This window comes from Salvelinus namaycush, unplaced genomic scaffold, assembly GCF_016432855.1.
Source record: "Salvelinus namaycush isolate Seneca unplaced genomic scaffold, SaNama_1.0 Scaffold203, whole genome shotgun sequence".
In the NCBI taxonomy this organism is placed as follows: Eukaryota; Metazoa; Chordata; class Actinopteri; order Salmoniformes; family Salmonidae; genus Salvelinus; species Salvelinus namaycush.
Window position 1 is genome coordinate 273510 of NW_024058820.1, and position 17182 is coordinate 290691.

General features: G+C 38.7%; 1 protein-coding gene across 1 annotated transcript; it reads right to left on the reverse strand.

The window, feature by feature from the left end:
• Positions 1–5650: 5650 nt before the first annotated feature.
• LOC120038007 (AT-rich interactive domain-containing protein 3A-like) lies at positions 5651–9076 on the reverse strand. Its single transcript, XM_038983953.1, has 2 exons — positions 8998–9076; positions 5651–6340 (listed from the first exon to the last, which is right to left on the reverse strand). Exons 1-2 carry the CDS (start codon positions 9029–9031, stop codon positions 6144–6146), a joined length of 231 nt encoding a protein of 76 aa, XP_038839881.1. The 5' UTR covers positions 9032–9076; the 3' UTR covers positions 5651–6143.
• Positions 9077–17182: the final 8106 nt, after the last annotated feature.

Genomic DNA, 17182 nt, shown 5'->3' on the forward strand with positions numbered 1-17182 from the left:
GTATTATATGATATTGTAATATGTGTATTATATTGTATTATATTATATTGTAATATGTGTATTATATTGTATTATATTGTAATATGTGTATTATATTGTATTATATTATATTGTAATATGTGTATTATATTGTATTATATTATATTGTAATATGTGTATTATATTGTAATGTGTGTATTATATTGTATTATATTATATTGTAATATGTGTATTATATAATACTATATTGTAATACGTGTACTATATTATGTTGTAATATGTGTATTATACAATATTATATTGTAATATGTGTATTTTATTGTAACATGTCTATTATATGGTCATGTGTATTATGTTGTAATATGTGTATTAAACAATATTATATTGTAATAGGTGTATTATATGTGTATTATATTGTAATATGTGTATTATTTAAGCAATAAGACATGAGGGGGTATTGTATATAACCAACATACTATGGCTAGGTGCTGTTCTTAGGCACTACGTAACGTGGATTGTATTATAAACTGGGTGGTTTTTGAGCCCTGAATGCCAATTGGCTGACAGCTGTGCTATATCAGAACGTATACCACGCGTATGACAAAACATTCATTTTAACTTTTCTAATTACGTTGGTAACCAGTTTATAATAGCAGTAAGGCACCTCAGGGTTTTGTGATATATGGCCAATATACCACGGCTCAGGGCTGTATCCAGGCACTCCGTGTTGCGTCGTGCTTAAGAACAGCCCTTAGCCGTGGTATATTGGCCATATACCACACCTCCTGTGGCCTTATTGCTTAATGATATTGTAATATGTGTATTATATTGTAATCTTGTTTATTGGCCAGTAATGTGATTGAAAGTAGCCGTTGCCATATATATCCTCATCAGATGAGAGCTTGCTGCGCCGGGCAGACAGCCTGTCCCCTGAAATAACAGCTTATAGCAAGATTGATCACCCTGAAACGACACGGTGTGGAAACAATATGGAAACAATTACTTCTTATGATGTGTATCGTTACCTCTAAGCTTATTACATTTACGAAGACATTTTTTATTTTATTTTTTATTTAACTCTTAAGGAAGTTGAACTCAAAACACCTGAAACGGGTAAATAAATACATGTAGTTATAAATCTTGATTTACTAGATTTAAATCTTGAGATTTACTAGAGAGTAAAGGACAAAGGGGACAGCTTGCTTAGAATTCTGAAGACTGAAATACGGACAACTCACAGTGAGCCTGACGGTATAAATATCCTGACCATGTATTTGACCTCATAGCACAGGAATTACTGCGTCATTGATTTGATTTTGATTTGTTTTGTAAGGTACACTGTATAATAACTATCACCAATAAGCATTAACATGTTATTTATAAACAAATACTGAGTGCTATGTAACAAATGCATATTTCATTCATTGTAAACATATATAAGCATAGCCATTAAAAGTAAAACATAATTCAATAAGAATTAATGAAATGTTATAATTTATAACTATTTATATATATATTTTTTTTTTTTTACTTTGTATAAAATGTAACTACTATATCTATATTTCATGCTTCCATTTTGTATTCTATCTCTAAAACATACATAACAAATAGTATATATATATATACATTGAAGAATAAAGACATTTGAATGAAGTTAGAAGCTGTATTTTATTTCTAAATATGCTACAAGCAAATGGCAAAACAAAACATCTCTTTCACCTGTCGAATGTATGTTTCTAACCCCTGAGCATTCCCATAACACACTGGACACATCCAAAATGGACAAAAAGGAAACAAATAATGAAATATTGAACGTTTCCTACATAGTGAATAAAGCCATTATATGATCTAAAATCTACCAGCTTAGCTAAAATACTAAGTAAACAACATGTTATTTAAGTAATAAGTACATAAGTGAGACTCATTTTCGTTCTTATTTATCCATTTACATGTGAGTCATTTAGCAGACGCTCTTATCCAGAGAGACTGAACAGTTAAGCCAATATGCTGTTGTTTCATTTTTTTTTTGTTCAAACTTTCTTCTCTGTGATTGGGTGTCTTTTCCTTTAACGAAGTTAATCTCTCGCTGTTTTTAAAAATGTCTTTGGTTACAAGATTTACATGATTGTACTGTGGTCTTGTTTCACAGTCAGCAAAGCTGCTCAATGATTGGCTAACTGTTTGAATTGTATCGCCTCCAGAGCTGAGATGTTTTATATTTATACAAGAAGTGCAATCACACAACATGGATTTAAATTAAATAGTGAAGGACCGACATGAATTTAAGTTGTAATTGTTCTTGTATGCACCCTCCAGTGTAGAAGATTATAAAATAATAATAATAATGAAAAAAACATCAATTAAATGTAAAAAAAAAAATCAATAACAGCCACCCTGAACATAGATAGAAAAGAGGTCGACCGGATGGTTTTGAAGTGGCAGACTGCATCAAAGCACTGGATAGATAATGCCTCCACAGGAAGTGACATAGTTATGACAGACACTTCTGCTCTTTTTAAGTCCCACCCCAATGTCGACACTATCACACTGCTAAAGAATGTAGCAATGTGATCTATGGTTCCGACATTCTGAGTGGTATTCTAGTATAAACATTGGAACGTAGCTGTATATCTTATACTGTATATCTGAACACCTTTTACTACATCCACATCAAGGCCTGATTTCCTGAAGAACTCATTTTTTTCAAGTAAACACTGGAATTAATAACAGAATTACAACCACCTTCAATAACCAGAACTGACTCTATTCATTTCAGTGGCTGACTTGCCCCTCGCAGGGCTTCCTACTTTGTGACATTACAGTTGAGCATTGTTACCTTTTATATGACATTAAGTTACAAGATATATTACAAATTCTTTACCCTCTATATCAACACAATAACAGACAAGAGCTGTACTATATTGTGTACATTAAATAATCCTGGCATTTCCCATAAAAACAAAAAAAATAAAAAAAAACAGACCAGCATTGTGAAGAGGTTGCTTCCTTCACGACCTAAATGGTCCCACGTACGTTTTGTTCTGTCGTAATACATTTTGTGTTTAAACAAATGTGTGTGTGTGTGTGTGTGTGTGTGTGTGTGTGTGTGTGTGTGTGTGTGTGTGTGTGTGTGTGTGTGTGAGTGTGTGTGTGTGTGTGTGTGTGTGTGTGTGTGTGTGTGTGTGTGTGTGTGTGTGTGTGTGTGTGTGTGTGTGTGTGTGTGTGTGTGTGTCAGAGGGTGTGTATAGACCGAAGAGACAAAAAGTGGCTAAACGTAGAAACTGGCTATTAAAGATTGTGCTCACGTTCATGTATGGTTGGCACAGTCTATAACAAATGAGGTAGATAGATGTGTGATCATACAATATTCCCTTCTTTGGTATAACTATACAACATATGAAATATCCAGTGATCTGTTGAAACAAAAACACATTTTCAAGTGGCTTTACAATAAAAACAATAGAAATGAAATATGTGAGGTATATTTTGAATCCACTCTGTGTGTATATATATATATATACAGAGAGAGAGAGAGAGAGAGAGAGAGAGAGAGAGAGAGAGAGAGAGAGAGAGAGAGGTAAAGAGGTATCTGTCTGTCTGTGTTAGAAAATACTCTTAAAAAGGGTTTCAAAATATAAAGTGGTATAGATGAATGCAAGGTTACAGACCCTGATCTAAACATAAAAAAAAACAAAATAAATACAATTTGAAATTATATGTTTAACAGACTTAATAAAAAATCTATATCTTCAAACTGTTTCCCTTTTCCCATTCACAACAAAAAATGCAGTATCTTATGACCCGAAGCAGAGAGAGAGAGATAGAGGGAGGGAGGGACAGAGAGAGAGGGAGGGAGGGACAGAGAGAGAGGGAGGAAAGGACAAAGAGAGGTAGGGAGGGAGAAAGGGAGGGAAGGACAAAGAGGGAGAGAGAGAAAGGGAGGGAAGGACAAAGAGGGAGGGATAGAGAGGGATAGAGAGGGATGGAGGGACAAAGAGAGGGAGTGAGAAAGAGAGAGGGAGAGGGAGGGAGAAAGAGTGAGAGAGAGAGAGAGAGAGAGAGAGGGACAAAGAGAGAGAGAGAAAGGGAGGAATGAACAAAGAGAGAGGGAGGGAGAAACAGAGAGCGAGAGAGAGGGAGGGACAAAGAGAGCAAAATAGTGAGTATGGAGAAACTCTCCAATGTCAGACACAAGTGCACTTCCAAAGAAAGAAGGGGATGCTAGTCACAAAATAAATCCACTGAGTTATTGATGATTACATTAGTACTCCAACACCTATAGCCTCATTCTGCTGTACTACCCACATAGTATCTGTTCTACCCACATAGTATCTGTTTAACCCACATATTATCTGTTTAACCCACATAGTATGTTTAACCCACATATTATCTGTTTAACCCACATAGTATCTGTTCTACCCACATAGTATCTGTTTAACCCACATAGTATCTGTTTAACCCACATATTATCTGTTTAACCCACATAGTATCTGTTTAACCCACATAGTATCTGTTTAACCCACATAGTATCTGTTCTACCCACATATTATCTGTTCTACCCACATATTATCTGTTCTACCCACATAGTATCTGTTTAACCCACATATTATCTGTTTAACCCACATATTATCTGTTTAACCCACATATCTGTTTAACCCACATATTATCTGTTTAACCCACATAGTATGTTTAACCCACATATTATCTGTTTAACCCACATAGTATCTGTTTAACCCACATATTATCTGTTTAACCCACATAGTATCTGTTTAACCCACATATTATCTGTTTAACCCACATATTATCTGTTTAACCCACATAGTATGTTTAACCCACATATTATCTGTTTAACCCACATAGTATCTGTTTAACCCACATATTATCTGTTTAACCCACATAGTATCTGTTTAACCCACATAGTATCTGTTTAACCCACATAGTATCTGTTTAACCCACATATTATCTGTTTAACCCACATAGTATCTGTTCTACCCACATATTATCTGTTTAACCCACATATCTCCTTCTGCAGAGTAATATGTTGAAGTGGTCTACAGATGGGGATCCCAGGACTTCGGTTAACCAGAACCACCCCACCAGGGGATTGTCCTACCAGCAGGTATGTTTTCGTCTGATTGCAAAGTAACGCCTTCACCACAAACTTCACTGGTAATAAATGATTCATACTAGTGTGAGCTTAAATAAATGTCGAATGTGTTGCAATATCAGATTTAATCAGAGCCATCGTGCAATCTCTCTTCTGTGAGAAGGGTTAGTTAAGAGGCTCTGACCAGGACCGGTAGTGGGGAACGCTCTAGGCTACTAGGCTATTTTGGTTTACCCCTTTACTGACAAAGGCATGTCTTGACGCTCTAGCTATTGTCCCACAGCATTAAACAATGTGTTGATGGCTAGCGGCATCGATTGATCAAAGCGTGAACCAGCTTCAATAGATAACATGATATTTTCCTCTCTAAAAGAAAGAAGAAGAAATTACGTTTCCCTGATTCTGTGAGATGTGCTTTGTTAGGATGTGCTTTGTCAGAAATATACTTACAGACAGACAGACAGACAGACAGACAGACAGACAGACAGACAGACAGACAGACAGACAGACAGACAGACAGACAGACAGACAGACAGACAGACAGACAGACAGACAGACAGACAGACAGACAGACAGACAGACAGACAGACAACATGTCTCAGTCTCTCAGTGTCTTTGTCCCACAGTTCCTTGCGTCTAATGATGTGTCACCATATATCTTTACCTATATGTTTACACTGCTCCAAACTGAGCAGCTGTTCTCAGGAAACACAAAAAAAGACAGCAGACTTCATCTGCATACACACGTGGTTCAGAGGTCCTCTTTACATACCATTCAGAGGTCAGAGTTCAGAGGAAGGAAAAAGAATAGAGCGAGAGAATTTTCATTTTCTACAGAAGTATTTTCTCAGTAAATCATTTTTTAAATTTTTTTGTTCTTTCAACTGGAATAAGGGAGTTTGAGAAAATGGAGGAGGAAGAGGAAGAGGAGGAGGAAGGGAAAAGCCACCTTCAAAAACAATTGAAGTATTTTCTCCTGGTATCTCAGACCGCTTGTTGTCTTTGGGGAATGATGGGGGTGGGGGTTTAGGGGGTGGAGCTGGGGGTGGGACTCAGCTCAAGGGGAGGAGTTTCCATGTCCGTGGACCGAGGATGTAGAGGAGGAGGAGGAGGAGGAGCAGGACGGTTGGATCTGTATGGAGGAGGAGTTCATCCCCGGACTGCTCTTTCCCTGAGAGAAGGTGTCATTCTGGTTCTGGACCCGGTGACCACCCAGCATCGTAGGGAGAGAGGGCTTCCTGGCAAACAGAACACCTGGAGAGACGGAGGGAGGGAGGAGACCTCCTGTAAGATCTTATGATCTGTGAACTGTACATGATACAGACAACATCTTGGAGTCATTATACCTTATGATCTGTTGAACTGTACATGATACAGACAACATCTTGGAGTCATTATACCTTATGATCTGTGAACTGTACATGATACAGACCACATCCAGGCTGTATCACAACCGGCCGTGATTGGGAGTCCCACAGGGCGGAGCACAATTGGCCCAGCGTCGTCCAGGGTTTGGCCGGTGTAGGCCGTCATTGTAAATAAGAATTTGTTCTGAACTGACTTGCCTAGTTAAATAAAGGTTCATTATACTCCTTATAGCTCTAACATGTGGAGTATGGCTAGATTCTGAAATACACATTTTTTTTTACATGAATTTAATTCAACAAAAAAATATGAATATGAATGTCTCAAACTATCTTATTTGATTATGTTAATTTGAAGACATGTTGTTTGGAAACAATATACTTTACAAGTACGTCACATTTCCAGAGTGGGTTCTCTGCTAATTCTGAAGTTATGATCCATTTTATGATGACTACAAACACAACGAATGGTAACTGTATTCAAAGGGAACTCCCTCTGCTCGTGACTTGCTGAATGTGCAATCCTAAAGGAGAACTGTGATTGGTTACTGACCTATATGACACTTATAAAATGGGTCATATCGTTAAAAGTAGCAGAGAGCCCACTCTGGAAATGTGACGTGTTTAAAGAGTATATTGTTCCAACCATTTTGTCTAAAAGAGTTGTTTTGAGATATTCATATATCTTCATATTTATTCATATGTTGAATAAATTAATGTGACAAAATAAAATCTTCAGAATCAAGGCATGCTCCATATTTGAGAACACATTATATAGAGTTTAACCAAGATGCTGTCTGTATTATGTACAGTTTACGGATCATAAGATCTTATAGGAGGCATGTACAGGTCTAAACAGGGCCTAAAATGGCCACGTTCATCATGACATATTTGTTTTACTATCAATACTGCTACTACTACTACTACTACTACTACTACTGATACTACTACTACTACTACTACTACTACTGATACTACTACTACTACTACTACTACTACTGCTACTACTACCGATACTACTACTGCTACTACTACTACTACTACTACTGCTACTACTGCTGCTACTGCTACTACTACTACTACTACTACTGCTGATACTACTACTGCTACTACTACTACCACTACTACTACTACTGATACTACTACTACTACCACTACTACTGATACTACTAGCACTACTACTACTGATACTACTACTACTGATACTACTACTGATACTACTACTACTGATACTGATACTACTACTACTGATACTACTACTACTACTACTGATACTACTACTACTGATACAACTACTACTACTACTGATACTACTACTACTGATACTACTACTACTACCACTACTACTGATACTACTACCACTACTACTACTACTGATACTACTACTACTGATACTACTGATACTACTACTGATACTACTACTACTGATACTACTACCACTACTACTACTGATACTACTACTACTACTGATACTACTACAACTGATACTACTACTACTACCACTACTACTACTACTACTGATACTACTACTACTGATACTACTACTACTGATACTACTACTACTACTACTACTACTACTACTACTACTACTACTACTGATACTACTACTACTACTACTACTGATATTACTATGACTACTACTACTGATACTACTACTACTACTACTACTACTACTACTACTGATACTACTACTACTACTACTACTGATATTACTATGACTACTACTACTACTACTACTACTACTACTACTACTACTACTACTACTACTGATACTACTACTACTACTACTGATACTACTACTACTACTACTACTGCTGATACTACTACTACTACTACTACTACTACTACTACTACTACTACTACTACTACTACTACTACTGATACTACTAGTAGTAGTAGTTTAATTGGTACTGTGCATTTCTACATGTTCTTACAACCAGTTTTTTGGGGCAGATGAATATAATAGTATTTACAACTTACTGTAATGTCACAATTAGACAAATACTATGATGACCTATCAACTCACAAACTAACAAATAACACATTGTCACACCTAAACAACCATGAATTGGACAACTGACACAGACACTGCAGTCTACCTCACTGAACATGGTGTTTCAGACAGACAGACAGATCTAAACTATATCTGATGTTAATGGCCACTTCAACCTCACTGGAAGATTTCCACCAGCAGGCTTATTCTTTACGCCACGACATGAACTGTCTGGCCTACCTATCTTGAGGTAATTACCCCATTGCTCGAAGGCAGAGGAGGAGGTGGTGAACAGTCGTGCAGGAGGTGTGGAGGCTAAACCTGCCGTGGCCTCTCTCCCGGGCACGTCTAAGACAATAAACCCCATCGATCTCCCATCCACAGCCTCAATTCTGAGATATTTAACTTTTTTAACTCTATTGGACGGCCACTTCATTACGATGGATTTTATAGCAAAGACATCAAATTGCGTGGAGGACTAAGCGCCAGGGTGCTGCTATAACTTATTGAATTTCCTGCCTGCAATTACATCAGCAAACGGCCCCTCTATTTACCTGTGTAGACAACTCCATCTATTTCTATTGACATGTTGATGCTGCTAATGCCGCTGGTAGACAGGTTCAATGGAGTCTCTTGTCTATCATCTGTCAGGAGGCGAGAGAGAGGAAAACTCAATATCAGCATTTAAAAAGGGAACACAAGGAGCAGGAGAGAAGCGTTCGGCAGAGTATTGGCGATAACTCCTAGAGTGACAGGGTAAGAAGCAGTTTATTAAAGAGTTCTGAGGGAAAGGGAACTGTCAAAAGATGTAGCGAACCATTTGTACATGTCGGTTATCGCCAACGGGTTATCTCCCTGAGGAGACGTGTGACATCATATCATAACACACACACACACACACAGACTGACAGGCAGGCAGGCAGGCAGGCACTTGGAGAACGTGTAGCTACTCATGGAAAAAAAAACAAGGCTTGCAACAGTCTTCTCCCAAATAAGAACAACATGCAAGAATATTGTAAAGTTTAATTTCTGTAAAATATCATTAATGTGCAGATACACACTAAATATACTATATAATTTTAGAGTTTAGATCAAAACAGCTGTTACAGAACATTTTGCAGGCGTTCTCTAGCCTAGGCTGCCATATTTAATACAAGTTTTGATGTAATCTGTAAATGATGGTGTTTATATGTTGGGTTGCAGCCCAGCCAGACTGGTCGGGTCGGACAGTAGAGGAATTAACCTGTGAAAGATTCTGACTCATTCTACCATTAAGCTTTCGGGGGAAAGGCCCACAATTATAACTAATGCCTGAGAGGCAGTCATGTGGAGAGAGATGAAACCACACCTGAGCAGATAGGCCCCCTCATTCTTCCTTTAGTCTCTATTAGTCAGTAATGTATGACTTATGGCTTGTCGTAAACACCCGCCACGCTGAGAACCATCAACAGAGTGGGCGGGCAGCTCTGCCCGCCGTAGTCATGGAAGCAGTATTTCTTCATGACATCGAAGAAGTCCTCAGACATCACATTGCAGATGTTTATGATGAACTGTGTGTGTTTGTGTGTAATAGTGACTCACCTATCGTATGGTGAAATACTCTTACTTGATGTCGGCATATCACCACTGTGCTACACAGCTTAAAAACCCCCTAGTTATATAATATTAGAGGACAAACAGTAACATTGACACGCCAATCACATGTTGGAGAAGAATAAATAGCCTGGGTTCTAGAAGGAGAAGTTCTAGAACTCTGATACACTCCGGAACACAGAACAATAACATTTGTCAAAGATGTGGTGTTATTTTTGTGGCGGGAAAAACGACTGCAAATTGAGTTGGGTTAGTTGGATATGAAGCAGGATGTGTTACAGAAACCCACTGTAGATTGAGTTGGGTTAGTTGGATATGAAGCAGGGTGTGTTACAGAAACCCACTGTAGATTGAGTTGGGTTAGTTGGATATGAAGCAGGGTGTGTTACAGAAACCCACTGTAGATTGAGTTGGGTTAGTTGGATATGAAGCAGGGTGTGTTACAGAAACCCACTGTAGATTGAGTTGGGTTAGTTGGATATGAAGCAGGATGTGTTACAGAAACCCACTGTAGATTGAGTTGGGTTAGTTGGATATGAAGCAGGGTGTGTTACAGAAACCCACTGTAGATTGAGTTGGGTTAGTTGGATATGAAGCAGGGTGTGTTACAGAAACCCACTGTAGATTGAGTTGGGTTAGTTGGATATGAAGCAGGATGTGTTACTGAAACCCACTGTAGATTGAGTTGGGTTAGTTGGATATGAAGCAGGGTGTGTTACAGAAACCCACTGTAGATTGAGTTGGGTTAGTTGGATATGAAGCAGGGTGTGTTACTGAAACCCACTGTAGATTGAGTTGGGTTAGTTGGATATGAAGCAGGGTGTGTTACAGAAACCCACTGTAGATTGAGTTGGGTTAGTTGGATATGAAGCAGGGTGTGTTACAGAAACCCACTGTAGATTGAGTTGGGTTAGTTGGATATGAAGCAGGGTGTGTTACAGAAACCCACTGTAGATTGAGTTGGGTTAGTTGGATATGAAGCAGGGTGTGTTACAGAAACCCACTGTAGATTGAGTTGGGTTAGTTGGATATGAAGCAGGGTGTGTTACAGAAACCCACTGTAGATTGAGTTGGGTTAGTTGGATATGAAGCAGGGTGTGTTACAGAAACCCACTGTAGATTGAGTTGGGTTAGTTGGATATGAAGCAGGGTGTGTTACAGAAACCCACTGTAGATTGAGTTGGGTTAGTTGGATATGAAGCAGGGTGTGTTACAGAAACCCACTGTAGATTGAGTTGGGTTAGTTGGATATGAAGCAGGGTGTGTTACAGAAACCCACTGTAGATTGAGTTGGGTTAGTTGGATATGAAGCAGGATGTGTTACAGAAACCCACTGTAGATTGAGTTGGGTTAGTTGGATATGAAGCAGGGTGTGTTACAGAAACCCACTGTAGATTGAGTTGGGTTAGTTGGATATGAAGCAGGATGTGTTACTGAAACCCACTGTAGATTGAGTTGGGTTAGTTGGATATGAAGCAGGGTGTGTTACAGAAACCCACTGTAGATTGAGTTGGGTTAGTTGGATATGAAGCAGGGTGTGTTACAGAAACCCACTGTAGATTGAGTTGGGTTAGTTGGATATGAAGCAGGATGTGTTACAGAAACCCACTGTAGATTGAGTTGGGTTAGTTGGATATGAAGCAGGATGTGTTACTGAAACCCACTGTAGATTGAGTTGGGTTAGTTGGATATGAAGCAGGGTGTGTTACAGAAACCCACTGTAGATTGAGTTGGGTTAGTTGGATATGAAGCAGGATGTGTTACTGAAACCCACTGTAGATTGAGTTGGGTTAGTTGGATATGAAGCAGGGTGTGTTACAGAAACCCACTGTAGATTGAGTTGGGTTAGTTGGATATGAAGCAGGATGTGTTACTGAAACCCACTGTAGATTGAGTTGGGTTAGTTGGATATGAAGCAGGGTGTGTTACTGAAACCCACTGTAGATTGAGTTGGGTTAGTTGGATATGAAGCAGGGTGTGTTACTGAAACCCACTGTAGATTGAGTTGGGTTAGTTGGATATGAAGCAGGGTGTGTTACAGAAACCCACTGTAGATTGAGTTGGGTTAGTTGGATATGAAGCAGGGTGTGTTACAGAAACCCACTGTAGATTGAGTTGGGTTAGTTGGATATGAAGCAGGGTGTGTTACTGAAACCCACTGTAGATTGAGTTGGGTTAGTTGGATATGAAGCAGGATGTGTTACAGAAACCCACTGTAGATTGAGTTGGGTTAGTTGGATATGAAGCAGGATGTGTTACAGAAACCCACTGTAGATTGAGTTGGGTTAGTTGGATATGAAGCAGGGTGTGTTACTGAAACCCACTGTAGATTGAGTTGGGTTAGTTGGATATGAAGCAGGATGTGTTACAGAAACCCACTGTAGATTGAGTTGGGTTAGTTGGATATGAAGCAGGGTGTGTTACAGAAACCCACTGTAGATTGAGTTGGGTTAGTTGGATATGAAGCAGGGTGTGTTACAGAAACCCACTGTAGATTGAGTTGGGTTAGTTGGATATGAAGCAGGGTGTGTTACAGAAACCCACTGTAGATTGAGTTGGGTTCGTTGGATATGAAGCAGGATGTGTTACAGAAACCCACTGTAGATTGAGTTGGGTTAGTTGGATATGAAGCAGGGTGTGTTACAGAAACCCACTGTAGATTGAGTTGGGTTAGTTGGATATGAAGCAGGATGTGTTACTGAAACCCACTGTAGATTGAGTTGGGTTAGTTGGATATGAAGCAGGGTGTGTTACAGAAACCCACTGTAGATTGAGTTGGGTTAGTTGGATATGAAGCAGGGTGTGTTACAGAAACCCACTGTAGATTGAGTTGGGTTAGTTGGATATGAAGCAGGATGTGTTACAGAAACCCACTGTAGATTGAGTTGGGTTAGTTGGATATGAAGCAGGATGTGTTACTGAAACCCACTGTAGATTGAGTTGGGTTAGTTGGATATGAAGCAGGGTGTGTTACAGAAACCCACTGTAGATTGAGTTGGGTTAGTTGGATATGAAGCAGGATGTGTTACTGAAACCCACTGTAGATTGAGTTGGGTTAGTTGGATATGAAGCAGGGTGTGTTACAGAAACCCACTGTAGATTGAGTTGGGTTAGTTGGATATGAAGCAGGATGTGTTACTGAAACCCACTGTAGATTGAGTTGGGTTAGTTGGATATGAAGCAGGGTGTGTTACTGAAACCCACTGTAGATTGAGTTGGGTTAGTTGGATATGAAGCAGGGTGTGTTACTGAAACCCACTGTAGATTGAGTTGGGTTAGTTGGATATGAAGCAGGGTGTGTTACAGAAACCCACTGTAGATTGAGTTGGGTTAGTTGGATATGAAGCAGGGTGTGTTACAGAAACCCACTGTAGATTGAGTTGGGTTAGTTGGATATGAAGCAGGGTGTGTTACTGAAACCCACTGTAGATTGAGTTGGGTTAGTTGGATATGAAGCAGGATGTGTTACAGAAACCCACTGTAGATTGAGTTGGGTTAGTTGGATATGAAGCAGGATGTGTTACAGAAACCCACTGTAGATTGAGTTGGGTTAGTTGGATATGAAGCAGGGTGTGTTACTGAAACCCACTGTAGATTGAGTTGGGTTAGTTGGATATGAAGCAGGATGTGTTACAGAAACCCACTGTAGATTGAGTTGGGTTAGTTGGATATGAAGCAGGGTGTGTTACTGAACCCCACTGTAATACACAATAAGGGAATCATCTCTAAATTACAATATTTTTTCTCCAAATGCTTCTCTGTGAGTTTTGAAGTTATTAATGTATGTGTGTGTCACAGTTATACATCATAATTGCATCAACATTACAATATTATAAGGGCATAACAATGAATAAACATGTGTATTCACATTAGTAACTGTGGATGTGGCTGAAATGACACCCTGTTCCAGGGTTCCCCAATCATTTCTGATCTAAAAAGAGTGTGACTGTTGGAAAAGCATTCCAGGTGAAGCTGGTTGAGAGAATGCCAAGAGTGTGCAAACCTGTCATCAAGGCAAAGGGTGGCTACTTTGAAGAATCTAAAATATATTTTAATTTGTTTAGTACTTTTTTGGTTACTACATGATTCCATATGTGTTATTTCATAGATTTGATGTCTTCACTATTATTTTACAATGTAGAAAATAGTACAAATAAATAAAAAGCCTTGAATGAGTAGGTGTGTCCAAACCTTTGACTGGTACTGTATATATACAGTACCAGTCAAAGGTTTGGACACACCTACTCATTCAAAGCTTTTTATTTATTTGTACTATATATATATATATATATATATATATATATATATGTATATATATATATAATTTTGGTCATTGGACATAAAAGCCTGTAAAATCACCAGGAAATAAGCTCAACATGATTTTAATTCAGGAAATCTGTTCCCAAGTATCTCCACGTTTAAATAGAGAAGCATATGTGATCGTATCCCAATGTAATCAAGGTTTGAAATGATTCTGTTTTTGTTAAATACTATACAGTGCCTTCAGTAAGTATTCACATCCCTTGACCTATTGCATATTTTGTTGTGTTACGGCCTGAATTCAAAATGGATTCAATCGATTTTTTTTCCCCCTCACCCATCTACACACAATAGCCCAAAATGACAAAGTGAAAACATGTTTTTTAGAAATGTTTGCAAAAGTATTCAAAAATGAAATACAGAAATATTTAATTTGGTACTTTTTTGTATTTTTTTTTTAGGATCCCCATTAGCTGTTGCAAAAGCAGCAGCTACTCTTCCTGGTGTTCCACACAAAACATTATACATAATACAGAACATCAATAGACAAGAACAGCTCAAGGACAGAACTACATAAAAAAATGTAAAAGGCACACGTAGTCTACGTATCAATACATACACACAAACTATCTAGGTCAAATAGGGGAGAGACATTGTGCTGTGAGGTGTTGCTTTATCTGTTTGCTGAAACCAGGTTTGCTGTTTATTTGAGCAATATGAGATGGAACGGAGTTCCGTGCAATAAGGGCTCTATATAATACTGTACACTTTCTGGAATTTGTTCTGGATTTGGGGACTGTGAAAAGACCCCTGGTGGCATGTCTGGTGGGATACGTGTGTGTGTCAGAGCAGCCTCTCCTCAACTCTTAGTCAAGAGAGACTGACACGCATAGTATTTATATCAGCCCTCTGATTACAATTAAGAGCAAATCGTGCCGCTTTGTTCTGGGCCAGCTGCAGCTTAACTAGGTCTTTCCTTGCAGCACTGGACCACACGACTGGACAATAATCAAGATTAGACAAAACTATTGCTTTGTGGAGTGTGGTGTCAAAAAAGCAGAGCATCTCTTTATTACGGACAGACCTCTCCCCATCTTTACAACCATTGAATCTATATGCTTTGACCATGAATGCTTACAATCTAAGGTAACACTAAGTAATTTAGTTTCCTCCTCGTACTTGTTCAGCAGCCACACCATTCATTACCAGGTCTAGAACTTAAGGAATGATTTGTACCAAATACAATGCTCTTAGTTTTAGAGATGTTCAGGACCAGTGTATTACTGGCCACCCATTCCAAAACAGACTGCAACTCTTTGTTAAGGATTTCAGTGACTTCATTAGCTATGATTGCTGATGCGTATATGGTTGAATCATCAGCATACATGGACACATGCTTTGTTTAATGCCAGTGGCAGGTCATTGGTAAAAATAGAAAACAGTAGGGGGTCTAGAGAGCTGTCCTGTGGAACACCATACTTTACGTGTTTGACATTAGAGAAATTTCCATTAAAGAAAACCCTTTGCGTTCTATTAGATAGATGGCTCTGAATCCACGATATGGCAGAGGTTGAAAAGCCATAACACATGCGTTTTTTCAACAACAGGTTATGGTCAATAATATTAAAAGCTGCACTGAAATCTAACAGTACAGCTCCCACAATATTCTTATTATCAATTTCTTTCAACCAATCATCAGTCATTTGTGTCAGTGCAGTACATGTTGAGTGCCCTTCTCTATAAGCATGCTAAAAGTCCGTTGTTAATTTGTTTACAGAAAAATAGCATTGTATTTGGTCAAACACAAACTTATAGGTCTGCTGTTAGAACCAGTACAGACCGCTTTACCACTCTTGGGTAGCGGAAAAACTTTGGCTTCCCTCCAGGCCTGAGCACAAAGACTTTCCTCTTGGCTCAGATTAAAGATATGACAGATATGAGTGGCTATAGAGTCAGCTACCATCCTCAGAATACTTACATAAGTATTCACACCACTGAGTCATTACATGTTAGAATCACCTTTGGCAGTGATTACAGCTGTGAGTCTTTCTGGGAAAGTCTAAGAGATTTGCACACCTGGATTGTACAATATTTTCCCGTTATTCTTTTTTAAATTATTGAATCTCCGTCAAGTTGGTTGTTGATCATTGCTAGACAGCCATTTTCAAGTCTTGCCATAGATTTTTCAAACTGATTTAAGTCAAAACTGTAACTAGGCCACACAGGATCATTCAATGTCGTCTTGGTAAGCAACTCCAGTGTAGATTTGGCCTTGTGTTTCAGGTTATTGTCCTGCTGAAAGGTGAATTTGTCTCCCAGTGTCTGGTGGAAAGCAGACTGAACCAGGGGTTCCTCGAGGATGTTGCCTGTGCTTAACTCTATTACGTTTCTTTTCATCCTAAAAAACTCCCTAGTCCTTGCCAATGACAAGCATACCCATAATATGATGCAGCCACCACCATGCTTTAAAATATGAAGAGTGGTACTCAGTGATGTGTTGTGTTGTATTTGCCCCAAACATAACATTTTCTACTCAGGACTTAGCGTTCATTTCTTTGACACATTTTTGGCAGTTTTACTTTAGTGTCTTACTGCAAAAATGCATGTTTTGGAATATTTTTATTCTGTACAGTCTTCCTTTTCACTTTGTCATTTAGGTAAGTATTGTGCGGTAACTACAATGTTGTTGATCCATCCTCAGTTTTCTATCAAAGCTATAACTCTGTAACTGTTTTAAAGTCACCATTGGCCTCATGGTGAAATCCCTGAGTGATTTCCTTCCTCTCCGGCAACAGAGTTAGGAAGGACGCTTGTGTCTTTGTAGTGACTGAGTGTATTGATACACCATCCAAAGTGTAGTTAATAACTTCACCATGTTCAAAGTGA